The sequence below is a fragment of the Cheilinus undulatus genome, linkage group 19 (assembly GCF_018320785.1).
Source record: "Cheilinus undulatus linkage group 19, ASM1832078v1, whole genome shotgun sequence".
NCBI lineage: Eukaryota > Metazoa > Chordata > Actinopteri > Labriformes > Labridae > Cheilinus > Cheilinus undulatus.
The window spans coordinates 32135827-32156924 of NC_054883.1; the positions used below are offsets into that span (position 1 = coordinate 32135827).

At 40.1% G+C, this 21098-nt stretch overlaps 1 protein-coding gene across 1 annotated transcript in view; it reads left to right on the forward strand.

Annotated features, from left to right (window-relative positions):
• The window catches only part of LOC121527710 (sodium channel protein type 4 subunit alpha-like), a 211113-nt gene that overhangs the window by 10987 nt on the left and 179028 nt on the right, over window positions 1-21098 (forward strand). Inside the window, exons 4-5 of the mRNA XM_041814736.1 lie at window positions 8200-8289; window positions 9927-10055. Coding sequence (XP_041670670.1) covers window positions 8200-8289; window positions 9927-10055 — 219 coding nt within the window. The remainder of the gene's footprint in view (window positions 1-8199; window positions 8290-9926; window positions 10056-21098) is intronic.

Sequence of the window (21098 nt, forward strand, 5' to 3'; positions counted from 1 at the left end):
ATTTTAATTCATTATAGCAAATGAGGAAAATCCTCAAAAAGATAGTTAAAATGCTGGATGATGCTGGACTATATTTTTTTAATTAATAGTTTAATTCTTAAAATTACATAGCAGCTATATATATAATAAAACATGTATGTTTACAATAAAAAATAATCACGAAATATCGTCTTGCTCATAGTATTGTAATATATCTCAATATATTGGTATCAGCACCTCTGTGTTGCATTACGAATTGTATCGCCAGATTCTTGCTGATACACAGCCCTACTCATTGCATATGGCTCAAGTGTAAAGGTCCTTTTGCATGTTGGACTCTTTATTTTAAAGAATAAAAAAACACATCTTAAATTTCACATTTGATCTAGAAGGAGATGTTTTCCCTCCCAGATGTTTGCTTTAAAGCAGTGGTGTCCAGCCTGTTTTATCTGAGAGCTGGTTTAATACATGTTGAGATGGTTGAGAGGCACTTACATGGGTTTTCATGATGCATTTATGTGGTTCCTTCCTAGAGAACAATCTGTAAACCTCTTGGCAAGCGACTGAAAAACACCTACATGATCTACCTTACAGGTGTCTTGTTGGACATTGTTGTTTAAAGCATTCAAGTGATTTGAACTTGAACTCCAGATGTTCCGTTGAGACTCCTGATTGAAATTTTGGCATGCCGCCCGTCCCACGCCGCACTCAGACTCCACGCCGACGTCCGTCTTTGGCACCAGACGCCAACCCAATCTGACAGATATGACTTCACACCCAAAACTCAACAGCCCCTCCCCTCCCCGTCCTCTCACCTCACACTCATCTATTTTTACCCCGGACGCTGCTGCTGGTGTTGAGAGATGTTGGACGGGCGGACACGCTGCTGTTGTCGGGGGAATAAGTGGGGGAAGAGGTCAGCGGTGGAGGTGTGGCGCTGCTGATGTGCGAGCTGTGGGTGTGTTGTAATCAGACAAAAACAAAAATTAGAACCAGTGTATGGGGGGGGGGGGTCTCAGAGTGAAGTGGAGTTGTTTGAGTGTTTTTATGAGTGTGTGCCATCAAGTGTGTCCTGGATCTGTGCCCAACCACGCTGGCGCCACAGTGACGATGAAGTGCTGGTGTGAGGCGGACGCAGTCACATGATCAACTCTGCTAATAGAAAACAAAGATGAACAGGTTAGAAAGGAAAGACTAAACGCTGCTTTTCTCTGTATCGACACCACTCCCAGTCTGTGACTGAAAACAATGTTTGACTACATTTCCCACAGGGCCTTTTTGTCTGGAGGACACACAGTGGACTTTATGTCCCATGAGGCTTTGCTCTGGGACCACGTTAATCCATCAGACAGGCAGCTCAAAAGCCACCAGCTGTGACTCTGTGAGGACTGTCTTTGAGGTTGCTGGGTTGAATTGATGTTGTCGTTAGCTCGTTGACTTTTTGTTGTCGAAGCTGAGCTGTTGTGTTAGAATGTGCAAAGTTTGAAATATCCTCTGTAGGGCTGAAATATGCAGCACCTCTGTAATGTGTTACTTTGTTAGTGCAATTATTTTACTGGACAGTATTAGTGAGTGGCTGGTTTTGAAGAGTTTAGACTCAGGGCTCAAGGAAGAGCTGGGAGAAGAGCTGCCATACCTCTTCCTGTGCTCAGCTGTAGTTTTTTTTAAAATTCTTCAGTGTTTAATTCTCAAACACTTTCTAGTTAATGTGTGCCATCCACCTTAGCTGATGTTGGAATTAAAGCAAGGAGGAAAAGAATCCATATTGATTAAATTCTGCAGGTTTTGATGTCAAGGAAAACTTTTAGGGACCAGGAGCCATCACAGTCTGTGAGCTGTTAAACCTAGGAAAACAGGTCAGGTCAGGAATGGGAGCATATGCAAGTTTAGCACATCACCACGTCAACCTTGGTCCTGTACTGCTCTGGCCAATCTCCAGGCCTGTGCCCCATCTCTCCCCCTCCACAATACATGCATGGCCCTTGGCATATGGACCAGTCCACTGGGTCCTGGGCATCTAGTATGCTGTGAGCTGGATCAGGCCCAGGAAAGAGTGCCAGCTGTGGTTCCCAGATCAGGCTGCTGACCTTACCAATCCTGCTGTCCTGAGCACATCAGCTTTAGACACACAGTCTAACAACGATACCCAAAAATTCGCTAAGGAGAAATTGCCATCAGTCATTGCCAGGTCTCTCAAGAGTAAGACTTGAAGGACCAAGGCCTAAAGGACTGACTTTTGTCAGCAGGCTCAATTACCGGGAATGCCACACTGTCTTGCTCATCGAACCAGTCGCCTCATGCGTAAGTCTGCGGTTGGGCTTAGCCTCTCAGTCAGCGGATTGATGGATTATGCTGCCAAGGTAGGTGAATTGCTCCACAACTTCCACGTCAACCTTTAACATTGGTTAAAGGAGCTTTTGGTCCTATTTTGGCAGCTCGATATTAAGATTCATGGAAGTTATGGGATAGTTCACCTTCACTGGCAGTGTAATCCATCGATCAGCCCCAGGCTTGGACTGCAAATATGATGAAAGCAGGCTGGCCAAGGCAGTATAGTGCTTCCGGTCTGTAGGTCCTTGGTCCTCCTGGTCTTATTATACCCTTGTGAGGCCTGAATGCTGACTGATGGCCAAAAGCACTGGCCAGACTCCTTTGTGACAACTTCTTTAGTCTTTTGGCATAACTGGTAAGACCGTGTGTCAAATACTGATGTGCTCAGGAAAGCAGGGATGGGAAGGGTCATCTGCCAGATACGCTAGCTGCAGCTGCGCTTCTAAGGGCACCTGGCATGCTTTATCCTGGGTGCCCTGGATCAGGTCATCTGGGAGGATACCTGGAGAGATGGGATATGGGCCTAGAGCAGTCCTGGATGATGGCCATCAGGAGGCCAGAGAGTATAGGACCAAGGCTGATGCGGCGACGTACCGACCCGGCATATGCTCCCTGGAAGCATTCTGTGGGCGTGAAAAAGGCCTTTAGGTTTATCCAAACAATAAATATGACCATACCAGAATTGGCTGATCTCACTCTTAGGGGATTGCTTATTGGTTACAGATCATCTTTTTCAGGCAGCAGCACATCATTATCTCCCGTGTTCTGGAAGTTTAAATCTGTGTTTTTGTCAGTGAGGTTTGGTGTTTTTAACGAGAGGGATGTAAATCAGTTAGTAGGAATCTAAATTGTACTACTGAATATAATATTCTGAGCCCTTCAGTGTTTGAAACAAGCTCTTAAATAAAACCTGATGTTTAAGATGAGGATTGAAATGTGAATAACTTCTGTGAGGTAAACTGTGGGTGATCAGCGGGGTGTCAGACTGTCACATAAACACACTCTGGTCCACAATCAGCCCCCCACCTGTCCTCTTAATCGAGTTTCATATATTGTGTTATTGTTTATTGATGTCACTGTTGTGTCAGCGCTGAATCAGCGTTATGCTAATTATGTCGAATTTATGGGCCCAGTTCTGGAGGCTGTTTTGGCATGGCAGGAGGACTCTGATAGACTCTTCTCTCCCTGATCAATAAGAAGGGTGAAATGTCACGTTTATGAGGTGGTTAATTGATCGTTGGAAGAACAGGTTGTGCTGCTACACTGAAAACAAGCAAATTTATACATTTTAAACCTGATTGCTTCGGGATTTAGATCAGTTTACAGTCGTTCTTTAGATAGAAACCGTTAAAAACTACATTTAGGGTAATTCTTGGTCTGTCCTTCTATTAAAAATCCTTAATGTGTCAAAATATAAAAACATACAATCAACTAAAACAGGATTTTTTTTTTCCTTTTTATGAATGCTTTATATTTAAAATACATAACTAAAGGCAAAAAGCAAAACTCACTTTGTTTTAAAGTCTAAAACAGGAATGAAAACGTCCAACATAAAGTCCAAGCGATCAGTACTGGAGGGAAAGATGCAACGACAGGAAGTAAAACCAGCTGTGTACTAGTGTTGGCTGGTAGACCAGTATCAATACCACCACCAGTGAAATTGCTGCCACAAAAACAAGCTTTGCAACCTTTTCATCACTGGTTTTAATACACGCAATGTTTTGTAGTGCAGTTGCAGAGTGATATGTGATGGACCACAGCTCAGTCTGAGTCCAGTCATCAACATGTTTTATTATGACGTGAAAGAGCAGCCAGGTAACAAGATTAATGTCCCCTGTTTGTGTCTGTGTTATTAATGTGCAGCACAGTTATCAGGTAAAAAGTGTTGTCTCTCATCTCCATGTTTGATTTCTGTAGTAGCAGCAACATGCAGCGAGTGTGCTCACTGTCTGCCTGTCCGCTGCAACAGATCTACTCTGTTTGACTTGAGCCCAACAGTGCAGCGATTTGTTTTTAACAGCTTTAAAAAACTGTTCAAAGGTGTGTCTGAACTACAGATACCTGATACGTATTTTCTTGTACTGATAATCAATAATTTCCCACTCCTGATGGCTGATAACTAATAACGGTGGTATTTATTATATGTATTTATACACATTTATAGACTTTCTCAACTCTAATTGTATGTTTGACAATCATATAGAAATAAAATCCTATAATCTTCATTTGGGAACCACCAGAATAGACACATAATTAACGATATGCTGGTGGGCTGAACTTGCTTTATAGTTCTAGCATTTGATTTCGTTTAGTAATGATAAGAACGATAAAAATAAAACTTAGTTGTAGTTGCATATTTGATATCTAATATTTTCTTCCTGCTGTTCCTTGATTTTCTACTAATTAGGGGCCCCTCACTCCTGAGAGAATCAAGAGTCTTTTATTTTGAAAGGGTCTGATTGACATGTGGCTGATGGAGTGTTTTCCAGTCAAAGCTCCACCGCTGATGTGACAGAAGAGAGGAATGAGCGAGTTAGACAAATGTGGAAAGGAGGAGGAGTGTAGATCCTGTTGTGGATGTGGGAGGTGTAATGACATTACCTGTACGGTGGCCTGGGAGGTCCACAACAGCAGGGCTATCATTACGGCATAATTAGCTCGTGGCTCTGCGGCGGTGGCAGCGGTTGCAGCGGGGGGACATTTGTGTTGTTTGTCAATCTGTAACCGTATTATCTCGCCGCCTGCCGCCGCGCTCCAACAACATCATTATAGCCGGCACTCAATCAACAATTACCCTGCAGCTCCGGCAACTTTCAGCTGGAGTTTGGGCTGCGCTCGCACGGGGAGCGTGTTCCTCCTGCCAAATTACAATAATTATGATTCATTTATAGCTGTGATTGACAGCTGAGCCCGCTCACACAAAGTGTCTCCCACCTGAGCGCGTGTGGCTGCAGAACACGGCGGCTAAAGGCGATATTTAACATGTAATTCTGCCTTCTGACAGTTTGGAAAGTTACTGCTCCCCATTATATGATGATTAGACAAGAGTGGGCCCGTTCTCCCATCGCTGCTGTTAATGGCATATTAATTTGCTGTATTGAAAGTGGCAGGCGTCGGAGGGAGCGCTGAAGCACACATGCTAACGTGGCACAGCCTTTCAGTTCACTTCGTCTTTATTTAGCTCTAATGGGGAATCAGTGAAAGGTATTTAAAAAAAGCACATGTAAAATCACTCCAGCATGTAGGCGCTCAGAAACACACATCTCTGCATTTACATTTGAGGCGTTTAGCTGAGGATCTGCAGAGAGAGTCACAGTGAGAGAACGAGCCGTAAAAGCTTCAGTCTGTCCGTGGAGGACTTCTCCATTTTACATTTCAGCTCATGCTCTTTTTCCACACTGACTAAGAGCTCCAAATCACACTAAAGTGACTTCTTTAATTCTCTCCCTGGCACTCATTGTCCTTTAAACTCCGCCCACGCCATCCAAGAAACCATTTACTTACTGTCAAACCTACGGCAGAAGACACGCTTTTATTTCTGCTACTTAAACTTGGCAGAGTCCTCTTATACTGCATCCAATGTCCAGTAGAAAATGCTGAGGCACGCACCGCTGTTCTGACCAACTGACACCTTTACCCACAACCAGATGCTATCAACGCTTCTCCCTTATTCAGTCAAACTTTTTCAATATTTCTTTATTGTTTAAATAAAAGGTAACACAGTAAAACACGCTGTAATAAGAGAATAAAACACCAAAGAGAACCCTGCAGCTAAGATGAAATGACATCAATCGAACAGACTGAAGCACTATTCGTATGAGATCAGTAATACCTTAGGACCTCTAATAACTTATGAATAACCCCCCCTTCAGTGTTTGGTGTGGTGCATTTGCATGGGATAAGCAGAGTCTGTTATTTACCCAAATTTACAGACATTTCTGAAGAAAATCATGACAGTGCTGCAGCAAGAAAGCAGGGATTTTTTTTCTAAAGATGCAATGTTGTGCACACTGCAGTCTAGGGAAGAAGTGCACTCCATCACATTTTAAAGTCCATTTAAAGTGATAAAAAAAAAAAAATCACTACTTTAGGTTTGTTGTATGACAGGTAATTTTGTTTTGAACCACCAGGCCAAATTTCAGTCATGAATAATATCTCTAAGTTTATAAAATTAAGCTTCAAAATTATGAAAAATGAGGCTGTAAAATCTGCTTCAGGATGGTGTGGGCATGTCAGCTGAATGAAGCAAAGGCCCCCTCATAAGATATACAATCCTGTCAAATTTTTAAAATGCTCAAACCTGAATGGAGGAATCGTCTGTCTGCTGTGTTGCAACTCCATTTTCAAGCCACCAGAGAAACAATCACATTTATGCCAGTTTAGAGGTAAAAAGTCTCAGTTTCCTTTTCTTCCTGTTTTTAACTCTTCAGGAATTACACAGATCTCATTTTCTGATATGTCGCTTTTCTTGTTTTCTGAGACATGTTTGTTGTTACATTGCTGCTGAGCACATGGTATTTCTCTTCAAAATAAAAGTCTTCAATTATAACTAGAATTGGAGGCTTTTATTGTGACAGATTTGGCAGGAATAAACGTGTCTATTGGAGACTCGACTAAACTTTAGTATGGTGATGCTAACAGACATGAGGGATTGAACTGTGGCTGCTTTGAGAGGGACAAAGCCAAAGTCTGCTTCTTTTAATCATCCATGGCTGAAGATAAGTGAAATATGGATTAAAACACACCTTCAGCAGGTAAGATGTTTGTTCCTGGTTATTCTCTTTTGTTCTTTTCCTCCTTTGTCTTTTTTCTTTTTTAAAATTTATTTTGTCTTTCTTTTTTTATGCTTTATACTTTGGTTGTTTGAAATAAAAACATAAGATAATAAAAATAATAAAAAAGTGAAAAAATAGACAAGCACTCCAGTAAATAACCTGCTCCCTGACCTTAAGGCGACCTTTGATCAGAGCTTGGCTGCTTGGCTCTGTGCCAGAGCAGAGACAGAAGTTGGGGATTAAGTTTACTGTTTTCTGGCACAAATCTCTCTGTTGTGATGCTTTTAATGACCCGTAGTCCAATGTGAGTGATAAATTTGGGAAAGCATGTTAACCCTTTAAAGCCTGAATACACAAATTACAGCCAGAAAATTCTCATTTTTTGGAACTGAAATATTTATTTCACTTTCTACTGACATCCAAAAAATTTAAAATTTTCATAAAATTTGACATATTGTATCTCATTTGATACAGTAGGTGTTTTTGGTAACTGATAATCCCCTTGAGGGCATTTTTATCATTTATCAGATTGTATTCAGAAATTTTTTTTGTAATTTATTGATCATATTGATTAGATAGAGATATCATAAAAGTATGTATCAAATATGATACAACAGGTTTTAAGGGGTTAACTTTTAATGAAGGCAGTAACATTAGCTAACTCACAAGATGAACTACTCAGTGATTTTATATCATTGTAGCGTTAGGGGGCGGGGCAATTCATATAGTAACCCATGATGTCATTGGACCCTACATTTGCCCTGCCCAAATTAAACCTAGCTAAGAGAGGGTTGAAAAACTTTCGAACGGTCACACGTAGGGCTCAGTGTTTTCATGGTTACGGCGACCTTATTCCAACATATCTAGTGTGTTATCACACAAAAAATTGGACTTTGCCTCTAAATGGTCTCAGAACTATATTTCCTTTAATACTGGCCATAAGGAAGACTGGGATCTAAGGTTTAAGGCACTTCCACATGTGCATTAATTTTGAAGCTGCTTAAACATTAAATCATGTTATAAAATGTTTCTGAATGTATAGATATAAAAAGACTTGTGCTGTGTGTGTATGTGTTGAAACTGTCAAACTAGTTTTTTTCCTTAACCTGCTCACATTATTCAGTTTGTTCATCATGTGCACCATCCTGACCAACTGTTGCTTCATGGCCATGTCTGAGCCGGCGTACTGGGCCAAATACCTGGAGTAAGTACATCTGTTCCTCTGTTTGCCTCTCTCTCTTTCTTTTTCTCTTGACCAGTTGTGCGCACCAATCAGAATCACCTACGGGGGGTTGAAGGGGATTCCCATGTTGAAAGTGGCACTGCCAACAGATGCCTGTACTCTTTGTTCTGATGGTGTAATGGCATCCAGGCTGGGGAGCAGCTCATGAGGGAGGAGGAGGACGTTTGGCTGAGCATTTGGCATAAACTCTGGTACCAAAAAACAAACAAACATGTTTTTATCTGCAAGAAAACAAGATTGGTTATTTTTAAACCTGGACGTTTATGGTACTAAATAGCCTGATATACACAGAAAGTTTTGGCATTGCTCTTAAAGATTGCTTCACCAATTAGCCAAAAGAAGACTACCTCTATGTTTTGCATATCATGGGGAAGAGTGTCCTGATTGATGCTGAATAGGAGAGGTAGGGTGAAGTTCTGGGGTACATGGCCTTCCAAACAGAGATTTTCCAGAGGCACACTCCAAACTGAGTTTTACAGGAAATCTCCCAGAGCTGTGCAACTCTCTAACAAGATTTGAAAGTAACAAGGAGGTGGAGTTTGCACCCCCCAGTCCCTGAAACTGCATCCCACAAAGACACTTACAATGAAGACCTAACTAGGGGAGTACTCCTGATGCTTCAGCTGTCTAAAGGTGGCTAAGAAAAGCCCTCAGGGCTCTCGTTGCCGGACTAGGAGGAAATCCCTGCACAGCTAACATATTGATTATGACCATCAGGAGGCCAGAGCAGTACAGGGCCAAGGTTTTTTTTTACATTTTCAACCATTGAAGCATATTTATGTGGCTAAAAAGGCGAAGGCATCCATTTAATTTTACTCAGTTTTCCAGAGTTCTTGGGGAATTATTGTATTATATAGGACAAACAGCTTTGTTGCCCTCAAAAAAGTAGATAAATGCATTAAAATGAGGAGAAAATAATCCAAATTGACCAATTATCGTGTAAAAAAGAATAAAATAAAACAAAAGGTTATATGTGCATGTTCAATTTGGACTTCTGCTTGTAATTTGGTGAGTTTCATGCTGAAGCAGAAGTAATGTTAAAAAAAAATTTAATGACTGTGCATCGCTGTGTTCATCTATACTTCAACCACCTTCAGGTACAATGGGGTTCCCTGGTCTCTTGCACCTTTATTATGGTTTAAAACCCCTGCTTCAGACCCCAGCATGTGTAAAAATGGACCCAGGTCAAAGAGAGGCTGCAGCAGAATTTCATCATGGTCTCCTAAAAGGCCCATGTCCAGAACTGGAACTCTCTGAATACCTTTTTAACAGGGGTTAGTGGGGGAAACATGTATTTTTGCCCCGTGGCTTCCAGCTGTGCAGCTGCTGCTGACGTGACTGCCTCTCTCTCTCTCTCTCTCTCTCTCTCTCTCCCCTGTCTGTCCGTCTCTGCACGGTTGAGTTGACACCCCGTCGGGTTAAAACTTGTTTCTGGGGACAAAATAAATAAATGAAGGATGTTTGGCTGCAGGTCTGCCCTTGTTATTAATATTTATTCTGCTCTTTTATTCCTTTACTCTTTTTTAAAATCATCCTTGCATATCCTCTCCTGTCCTCTTCCATCCTCTGATTATTACTCCATTGCTTCCCTCTCTCAGGTACACGTTCACCGGCATCTACACGTTCGAGTCCCTCATAAAGATCTTGGCGAGGGGTTTCTGTGTGGGGCCCTTCACCTTCCTGAGGGACCCGTGGAACTGGCTCGACTTCAGCGTCATCGTCATGGCGTGAGTCACACAAACACTCAAAAACACAAAAACAGCCATTTTATTCACTGTTACACACATTTAACACCCCCTATTGGACCCCAAAACAATTGAGCCCTTATTGAAGAAGTTTAAACCTCATATTCAGTACAACAAGGACAAGAGAATGGGTTTTAGTGTCTTTAATTATAGTAATATTTTTTGCATGGTCTTGTCTCGCCAAATTTTGGAAAAAACTTTCCAAATCCTCATCAAAAGTCTTCCTGTTTTAGGAATAAATGTAGAAGCTGTTTGAGATACTTTAGATCCTTTTATTTTCCAGCTCTAAGTCAAGGAAACAAAAAAAAGCATCACCTGTAACTTCATTAAATTTACCTGAACTTTATTGTTTTTAAGCTACTCTACTCTAAAGATTTCCTGTATGTTTCACATTAAAAGCCCCTTTAGGAAAGGTGGGTTATTCCTTCATTTTCATCTGAGTGGAGAGCTTTTACCGTTTGCAGCAGTGAAGCTGAGCGGAGTTTATCAGTGACTTTTAAAGAGAGCAGCAGAGTGTGACAGGGCTGTGTTGTACTGACGGGATTAGAGCTGTGGAATTAAAAATGAAGACTAGCACAAGCCCGTCTCTGCTGCCCAGGAACACGGCGTCGAACACGTCCGGGTTGAAGTCAGGCGTGTTTGTTATAGTCGGACACATTTGCAAAGTCAGGAGAAACTCTGCGTCTCATTGAGCTGTCAGTCGAAGTGTTGGGAGAGGAAATAAGGAGAAAACTGGAGGCTGCAGCATCATGTGTCATTAATAAAGTTAATAAGCATGAGTCAGGAAAGTCCACGTTTCCTCAACTAAGTGGGGGAAAATGACACAGCACATTTACTCAGCAGAAAATTCTGTTTACATTTGGAGAATCTTGGAGTTAACTTTGATTTAAGACCTTTTTTTTCTCTAATTCTTCAACATTTCAAAATAAATCACTGCATTTTCACTTTAATTTGATGATTCATATTTAAACGGATATAAAACAAACTAAAAGAGCTTCAGTCGTCACTGTTTTTGCGGCAGAAACAGTGGAGTTTTGTGTCTGGAATTTATAGAAGGTTTGGGGATTTTTTTATTGGATATTTTGGATATTTTTGACGGATTTCATGGAAATCTGAAAGAATTATTTGATTTTTTGAGGGTTTCATCTTTTTTCTTTTTCCTTTTTTTTGGGGGGGGGCATAATTGAATTTGGGAAAAATAATTTGTAAATTTTAGGACTTTATGAAAGTTCTGGGGATTTTTTTAACTGAGTTTTTGGGATAAAGCTTAACTGAACCACTTGGGAATATTTAAAGAAATTTTGGGATACTTTGTATGAGGTACTTTGAAAATATGCTTTAGAATTTTCACTGAAATTTTGGTGAATTTCTTCAAAATTTCACATAATTTTATGAATTTTGGAAAGCAAAATTTCCCTAAAATTCTGAACTTTTGGTGGAACTGTTATTGATGCTAGGCTCTAACCAGTCCTTGGGACTCCTCCATCCCTCTCTCAATGACTGACACCATTTCTTACTGACCAACTGAGTCAAGTCATATGATTAACGTCGATCCAGTGCTGTCTTTTCTGCAGAAACGTGACCTTCAGGAGATCTACGGACTTAGTTTGTGATGAAAACTGCTTCCTTTTCAGTGGCGAGGCTGAGCGTTTAAACTTTTCAGGTACTATTGATTCCAAATAAGTAGAGGAACTAAAAATGCATTCAAACAGAAGCTCAGTTCTCAGGTTAAGGCATTTAGCATAAACCTGCGTATAATACACAGCAGATTTAATCAGGATGGTTATTTAAAGCTGTTTTGAAATACCCCTGGATTATTTCTATATTACAGCCCAACCTTAGTGGGGAGCTCCACAGCAGCTGGCCTCCCGCTCAATTCTATGAAGTATATTTTCAAGAGTTTAACTTAGAATTTAAATAATTTTCAGTTGGGAAAGTCAAAGTTATAGAGAGTCCTTGAAAGCAGCACAAAGGGAGAATTCTCCGATAAAGCCTTCTCATTATTATTTTAACACACTGCAGACTAATTTTCATGCAGTAAACAAGTCTTAAAGTGAAAGTTTTGATCAGTGAAATGATAATGAGGTGTGTAGAGTAAGTATGAAACCACCTGAAAGCTCCTTTTATGAGTCAGGAAGCAACATATTGCTGCTGTCCTACTTGGATTGAGTTCAGTGCAATGATTACACAATCCCCTCTCTGCCTTGGAAACAGCTTTGTGGAGCGTTTATCTATACTTTTAGAGAGGAGAAACTGCACTTTTTGAAGTAGACTATCACAGATATCCGAGGAGAGCTGAAAACCTCCCAGAAAAATGTTTTTGTTGGGCTCCTTTAAAGAGAGATAACAGGAAAAGTTGAATCAACAAACAGACACAAACTAGCAGCCAATATGGAAACAGGAAACTGGGAAAAAAGGCGCTCCACAGAGGGATGAGCGAATAATTTCCGGTTGGATGAGAACTGGATGAATATGATGACTTGACTCTGAGTACTTTTCTCTATGACAGCCCCACATTTTCTAAATTATGGGTTTGAAAAGCTTCCTAACTCCCTGAGCACATCAGCGAGCGTCAAACCGTCAATTCAACCCACACAGATACGGCGGCTCTGTCTCCTCTGCATGCCACCAATCTGATGCTTTGTTTCAGAGAAAAAAAGAAACGTGACAGTCCACTTCAGTAATTGACGGATTGATGTGAAATCGCTGCGGTTTGGTTTGGTTAGCGATCAGGCGGCGATCAATCACAGCTGGAGGCGTGCAGTGAGGGACGCCGGCGGGAAGATAAATGATCAGGAAGAACCGATCGGATCAATACTTGACCCCACAGCTCGGCTCTGAGGTTAGCACGCGGCGTAATGAAGAGGTGTCACCTCCAGAATGGCCGCTCTCTAAATTGAAGCATGCTGATGAAGGTGCCCTCGGACGGTGGGAGTCCCGTCGTGTCTGATCGGTTACATAATGAGACCCGTACGACCCGACGGCGAGGCCCTCAGAGGGAGGGCGAGGGGAGATGGCTCCACTTAAAGGACAAATCCGCCATTAAAAGAGTCAGGGCTTAAACATGTAGCTGATGATGTGTGCTTAACATTCAGGCCATCACTGTGCTGCTGGTTCATGAGGATATCAAAGATACTGTACCTTTAAATCCTGATTTATCACACTTTTACTGATACTAAATCTGTTAGGGATGTGACTCTTTTAGGTTCTTATCATTCCAGTCTCTCTGCATTCATGGGGTCATGATTTCACTCACAGCTGATTTGAATTCATCCAAGATGCAGAAAAGATGACAAGCAAGCAGGATTAAGGCTTTCAAATAGCTGCTTATTAAAAATTCTGCAAGAATTCAAAAAAAGCTAGGGCACTGTGTAAAATGTAAATCAAAAAATGCAATGATTGCCAAATTTCATAAACCCATATTTTATTAACAATAGACCAAAAACAACATATACAATGTTGAAACTGAGATGTTTTACCATTTCACAAAAATATTAGCTCATTTTGAATTTGATACCAGCAACACATCTCAAAAAAATAAAGACAGGGCCAAACCAGTTCAGGACCTAGACTCTCTTCCCGTGAAGCCATGCTGTTGTAATGGATGTGGTATAAGGTTTAGCATTGTCTTTTCTGAAAATAGTCAAGGCCTTCCCTGACAGAGACGTTGTCTGGATGGGAGCATATGTTGCTCTGAAACCTCTCTCTCACTTTTCACTTTTCAGCATTGATAATTCCTTTCCAGATGTGTAAGCTGCCCACACCATAGGCACTAATGCAACCCCATATCATCAGAGATGCAGGCTTTAGAACTGGGCCAGGATAACAAGATGCTCCTCTTTAGTCCACGTTGAGGGTTTATGATAAGACTTTAAGAAATTTTGACCACAGAACAGTTCATCGTGTTGCCTCAGTCCATTATAAATGAGCTTTGGTCCAGAGAAGACAGCAGGGTTTCTGAAACCTGTTCACATATGGCGTCTTCTTTCCATGATCCAGCTTTAACCGTCGTTTGTGGATGACCTGGCCAACTGACGGATATTTCTGGAAGTGTTCCTGAGCCCATGCAGAGATTTTCAGTACAGAATCATGCCTGTTTTTAATGCAGTGGCCCCTGAGGGCCCCTTCAGCCTTGTCCCTTGCTCACAGAGATTTCTCCAGATTCTCTGAATCTTTTGATAATATTATGGACTGTAGATGGTGGGAGATTCAAAGTCTTCACAATTCACGTTGAGGAACATTTTTCTGAAATTGTCACACAATTTTTAGGTTAGTTTTTCACAGATTGGTTCATGAGATTTGTTTTTATTTACATGTAACACAGCGCCCCAACTTTTTTGAAATTGTAATCATTAATAATCATTGATTTTTGGGAGTACTTTACATTCAGCTGTCACCGTTCTGCTTGTTCATGTGGATACCAATGACCCTGTACTGTTTCATCCAGTGAGGCGGGGCTGAACTACAGAGCAGGGAGACAAAATAGCACACAATTATTACAATTTAAATTCTTCAGTGTCTTACTCTCTGACCTAGAATGCTTCAACGCTGACAGACTTTATTAATATCCCCACATCAGACTTGAATGCAGAGATACTCCACCTTCTAAGGGGCTTTAAATGTAAAGTATGTACAGGAAATGATATGTGTAGTGTAGCACTTCAAACAATCAAATAAACAGAGAATTTTAACTCTTTTCTTTCTCATCTAAGAGCTGAAAACTGAACCCTATCTAGGTGATCTCAACCAGCCTGTATGTTAATTTACAGGACCATGCACAGAAGAAAAAAAACATAAAGATGTGAAACCCCTTTCACCAGAGCTTGGACCAGCTAGCATCTGCTACCTCAAAATAGCTCACAGTTACTCTGATTTCATGGAATAATTTCTAGATTCTTAGCTCTGAAAGGGAATGAAGGCTTAAGCTCTGATTGGTTTGATTCATGTCACACACAAAACACTGGTAGAAGAATCAGGAGACCTGCGGCAACTTCTCTGCACTCTGCTGGTTTTGTGTCCTGAGTTTGCACCTTACCAGTAATAACACTGACATGCCCTAAATCACTTTGCACATGCTTAGATAGTTAGACATCTCAAGGGGCTAATTTAGGTCTAATATGAAATGTGTGTCTGTGTAATGGTGGGGTCTTGTTTCTCTTACTTTAGCTGTGTGAGGACTTCTACCGACGCAGTAGCCTGTGCCCTCTGTGTCCAAAAATAATCTCAAAAAAGTCTAAAAGATGGCTGGTTTTGTTGTCATTCATTGAAGCAGACTTCTGCACCGTTAATGAGATATTAGGGGGAGAAAAATAACCTTTAAAATCTCATTTCAGCAGGACTATGCAACCAAAAATCACCTTTTTATGTGGTACCAAACCAAACTTCATTTGTTTTTCTCCTTTAATATCTTAGAGGAGTCTTTCAGTTTTTCACTGTGGTTTGTGGCATGAAATTAACACTTCAGCAGATTTAAACCCAACATGAGAGGAGTAAGTGAGATAAATGTGACATGTTTTAATGGCCCTGTAGTGAGACTGTGGAGATAATCCAGACTAATTAATGAATCTGTTAATTTAACCATTTGATTTAGTAGTCCAATAACAGATTATCATGTGAGAGTAACCAGACCATTAAGGATTCATCGAAACATCCTGTTGTACATCAGCATATTAAGAGTTTATTCACCACACATTCAAATATTTAAGGTACAAACTGCAGCGTTTAGGAGTATTCTAACTCCTCACATCCTTCAAAAGATTGAACAGGACTCCTTTAACGGCTCCATCTCTGTTAAGACATTTATAGAGCTCAACAGTGTCTGCCCACTTTTTGGCAGCTCTGGTTCTGGAAGTAAATTTCTGCATTTAAATCCAGCATTGACATTTCAAAAAAACCCCACATCAGTGTTTTTAATCCTGGAACTAAGCCAATCAAGTCCATAAATATTTGAGAGTATCAAACATTCAGCACAAAAATTGGGTTTCAAAATGGAGATGAAAGGCAAATTCACAAGACTGTGTGACTTTTTCTTAAAGATGGAAGAACTGCATATCCCACAATCCACCAGAGCTTTATGGTGGAGAACTGTGTCTGTCTCTCCTGGCACTAACAGCCTGGAGAGAGACACTTCCTGACCATAACTGTAGTGTTCACATTTATTACCACGCAGAATTAAAGCATCAATGAGCACTGAGGACATTTTCTGACATAGCAGCAGTTCTAAACTAGGGCTGAACAGTTTTGGTAAATAATCTGGTGTGATCTTTTTTTTTTTTCAAAATATTGCAATTTGATATGCAATTATTTTTTAAGTTCCTCATCTTTTTTTTCCAACCGAACCAAGCAATAAAATATTCAATATTTAAACCTGCACAGTATTACAGAAATTAAACAATGGCTGAACAATTTTTTGGGGGGAAAAAATTACAATTATTTAAACTCAAATTCAAGATGATTTTTTATTATCATTTTGATGAAGAAAAACTTACAAAATCAAGGAATATGTTTTTTCACACTATTAAAATAATGACACTTCAGTGATTGTATGATGTGTAGAGCATGACATCTATGTTGCAAAAAAGTAAGAAATTTGTATCTTAAAACACATTTCAGGTTGAAAAAATATTACACCTTCTGCAATTTGAAAATCTCAAATTGCCCGGTCCTATTCTAGACCAGTGGTTACCAACCTTTTTTCCTGGAGCTCCCCTACTTATATGTAAGAAACGCCTCCCTAAGACCGCTTACATTCAAAAAACAACATCAAATTTAATAGTTTCATAGACAAAACCCAAAGAAAATAGATTTATATATGTCTATAATCTTAGTTAATGTATGCCAATCTAATCTTGAGATCTCTAGTGCCTCTCCTAGGGGGACCTGGACCAGGGGTTGTGAACCAATTGTTCTAGACGATGACGATTTTCCAAACAAACCTGTATTAATTCTTTAACTAGAGTTAGCAGCAGCTGAATAAAATAGGAGCATTACGCTTGAAAATACAATAAAACAAATACAACAACACTTTAATTTTTTAGAATTTGTGTGTATACGGCTGCATGTCAATGCTTACAGGCATCGCAAAAATTTCCAGGTTTGCTGTGGGCTCCACCAATCAGAGACTCTGCTCTGACACTAAGGATTATGGGTACTGGAGTGCTGTAGTTTCTTTAGAATGAGGCTGATACACAAACCTTTGTTTTCTACATGAGAATATCTCATCACTTCACGCTAAGGTAGCTCATAGTACATCCACTCTGGATGGTTACGACATTATGGCTAATAATCAAATCCACTGTGGGAAAAATGAATGGGAAATTTTCAGGGACTGTGAGAAAGGCATTCTGGGTGATTGAGTCCACATGGTAAATTTAAAGAACAACATAATTAAAACAGAAATGTTGGAGTAAAATCAGCTCTATTTCCTTCCTTTGTTTGGTGTGTTTATGGTTCAGGGCCAAGCTGTCGCTCTAGTCTGACCACAGACACACACACACACACACACACACACACACACACACGACTAGAGTGGGCGTCGTCCTTGAACCAGAGGCCGTTCCGCGGTCAGATGGATCTTTAGCCGGACAGGGACACATAAGTCACCTGGTTACACACTCAGAGACACGCCAAGGATGGAGAAGTTGTTAACTGACTGTGTGGTCCATGTATGAACACACACGTCTTTAACTTCTGTAAACACGCACACGCCGCCCCTGACACATCACCCCTCTGCATCCCAAGCTTTATTAAAACCAGAGTGATGGTCAGTAAATAGACACACACATCCTCACACACACACACACACACTATAGATGTCTGATTGATGCTCCCTTCCCCTCCCACTTACTCAGGATTCCCATGGTAACAGAGTCTATCACCTCACAGGCTCCGCCTCCGTGTTACCGATATGGCGGCTGTAATGAAGTGTTAATGGGTGCCATCACAGACCAGCAGCGGCAGACTCATCTGCTGTGTTTTTACAGCAGTAAAGACGCCACATTTTCATTTTTTATCTGAAAAAACTCATCAATAAATATTTTATCTGAAACAACAGGTCATTAAATCTCTGATAAGTCAATAAAAATCTTAAAACCTTTGGAAAACTTCACTTTAAAGCACTGTAGAATCATGCCTTATGTTTTTCTTTGTGTACCACAGATATCTGCTCAAATCATAACAAATGCAGATATTTCCTGCAGCACAAGAAACTATAAAAGGCTTCCAAGGTTGCAAATATTGTCAAAACTCCACAACACAATAAGCATTTAAAGTTTGTCGGCCTTCATGTTTTCTCTGTGATATTTCCTTGAAATTTCCTGGCACACAGTGCCAATTTAAGACGGTGTGACAGGTACTGAAAGGTGTCAACCTTGTAACCTAGCACAATGGTTGCAGGTGAAAATGGTCCAGTGCTACAACCACTGGCTGTGGACACAGGCCCTGAGCCATTTTTCAAAGTAATACTAACGGCATGGAAAAACACACTGATTTAAACCATCTGACCTGTAATGATATGTCTAATGCCATGACTTAGAAAAAGTCAGGATGCCAGAAAATAAGGAAAGTGAAACTTGTTGAAGAACATTTCAACCCAACAATAACTTGTTGTAATACTTTTCAGCTTCAGAGGGAAGCTAGCGTTAGCCAGGAGGCTAGGACTCATGCTTCTGATCCAATATGCATGCATTTATATTAATAAATCCCACCTGGGGATGGCCCTACTCTGAGTTTCTCAGGGGCCCGGCCAATTCTATGGACAGGCCAGAAAGAAAATAAGACTTTTTAGTAGATTGGAGATTATGACATTAACTTAACCACAGAAAAAAGAGTTTGTTATGGATTGAACACGAATAAAGTGAACATTATAAAGTTAAACATTTGAAATCACAAGGTTCAGATGTCTTCTGACTTGTCCACTGAGCTGTCTATGAGACATTAAGGAGCAGTGGTGGACTTATTTTACATCACTGTGGCTGCAGAGAGACTACTGAAAGGGACAATAAAGCATGAGATTGATCATCTTTTAAAAATCAGTGCAGCAATTAGTGCAAAATCGTGGATCTTAACTAATCTTGATTAATGGGATTTATTTTCACAACCTATTACTTGTACATAGAGTTGGTATTTATAGCTGATATGAGCCTATATCTACAGCTGATATGTTGGTTTTAAATAACAACCCATATGTCGATTATTTCTGGTGTTCCTACCTGGAAGTTTTTCTTTACAGTTCCCAGATTCCTCAATAAAAGGACAAATGTCTGCTAAAGTTCTAAGAAATCATTACAAGGTCCCTAAATATTCTAAATCTCTTGTGAGTTGGTTTCACCTTTTTTAAAAATGAAGCTCAAAATGGATTTTTACCGAACTTCTCATATGCTTCAGTATTCAGCATTTTTAAGGCCAAGAAAATTTCCTCTTTCTGCTGTCAAAGGATATTTAATAACTCTAATCATCCTAAAGTTTCATAAAGATGATGGTTTTTACCAAATGACAGCTTTAAACATGTAAAACATGAGGAATAAATGTGGATTTAGCTCCATGACGTGCAGAGCAGGCCTGATGTTTGCCCTCTTTGCTGCGAAGTGTCTTTGCTTTATCTCCTGGTCATCTCTGCCTGCATGTAAACGGCCTGTTCTGACCGTCGTTCCCCCCTCCGCCTCCACTGTAATTCAATCAGCCTGCCAGTCAACGGCCGGTGAAATATGAGCCGTAATGGTGGGTTGTTAGCAGCTCAGGATCAGATGACTCCATCTTACAGGGGGCCAAAAACGTCCATCGTCACCCGGCGCCCTTCGATCTGTTTTTTTTTTTTTTTTTTGGGGGGGGGGGGGGGAGCCGGATGTTCACAGGGAGGCTGTGTACAAACATGTCATCTTATTCTCATTAGACACTTACTTTAGGAAAATGACTGCTTTATGGAGTTTTTATTGGCTTCAATCACAGCTGTGTTTAACAGATATCACTGCTTTATTTATCATTAATCCTAAAGAAGCACCTACATGGGCTTTATCTGAAATTAGCATTCCTCAAACGTGTGTAAGCAACATTTTAATTCACATCAGAAAACAATTTAGAAAATCATCAGTACAGGACTCAGTGTGAAACAGACCTTCATGTCCTCTTGGACTTCATGAAAATAATTAGAAAACTATTATTTGTATTTTCTTTCCTCCAATGTTTTTTTGGGCTTATCAGCAGCCATTAGAGCTGTAGTCAACATTAATTAATGTCAATGCCCATGCATTTTTTTCTAGTGCAGAGTGGATGTGTTTAAGTTAACATTTTTAGTTTTATAGAGAATTTAAAGGTAGTAAAACATCTCATCTGTCCCTCTTTATATTTAGATTCAAGACACAGTTTTTATTTCTTGATGTGTAAAAAGAAAAACACAATAAGAAACACAAACTTTTTTCTTTAGATATTTTAAGATATATACATTTGGACTTCTCTGTTATACGACCCTGTTTCCAAAGAAGTTGGGACGCTGTCTAGAAGGGAATACAAACACAAGAAATGATGATCTATAAAACAGTGAAACCCCATTAGACATAAAGCTAGAAAGGCGCTCATGCTTGTTGTTAAAAAAAAAATGTTAAAGAGTGACCTTGACCATGTCTCAGCTTTATTGGAATATGCTGCTGACATCAAAATCAAAATGGGTAAAACACTCTCATATTTTTGATTGAGCATGTGATGTTATGTTTTTGTGCTTTTTCAAATCAATTATAAGGGTTCAGTGTTTAAAATCATCACATTCTGTTTGTTTTTCACTCTAGACAATGTCCCAGCTTTTTTGGAAATATGGTTGTAATCTAGCTGCTTATAATAGTAATAATCCAAATTCCAGTACATGTTTTATATTTGATCATTTTGGTTCTCACAAAGATCTACCCTGTGCCCATGGCGGCCAAGTTTGTGTGATATCACTCTCAGCATGGGAAACTAAAATGTTGTTATCATGTTATACTTATAGTTTTGGGAGAGTCTGTCATCTAAATGTTTGAAAAGTGATGACAAGGACAA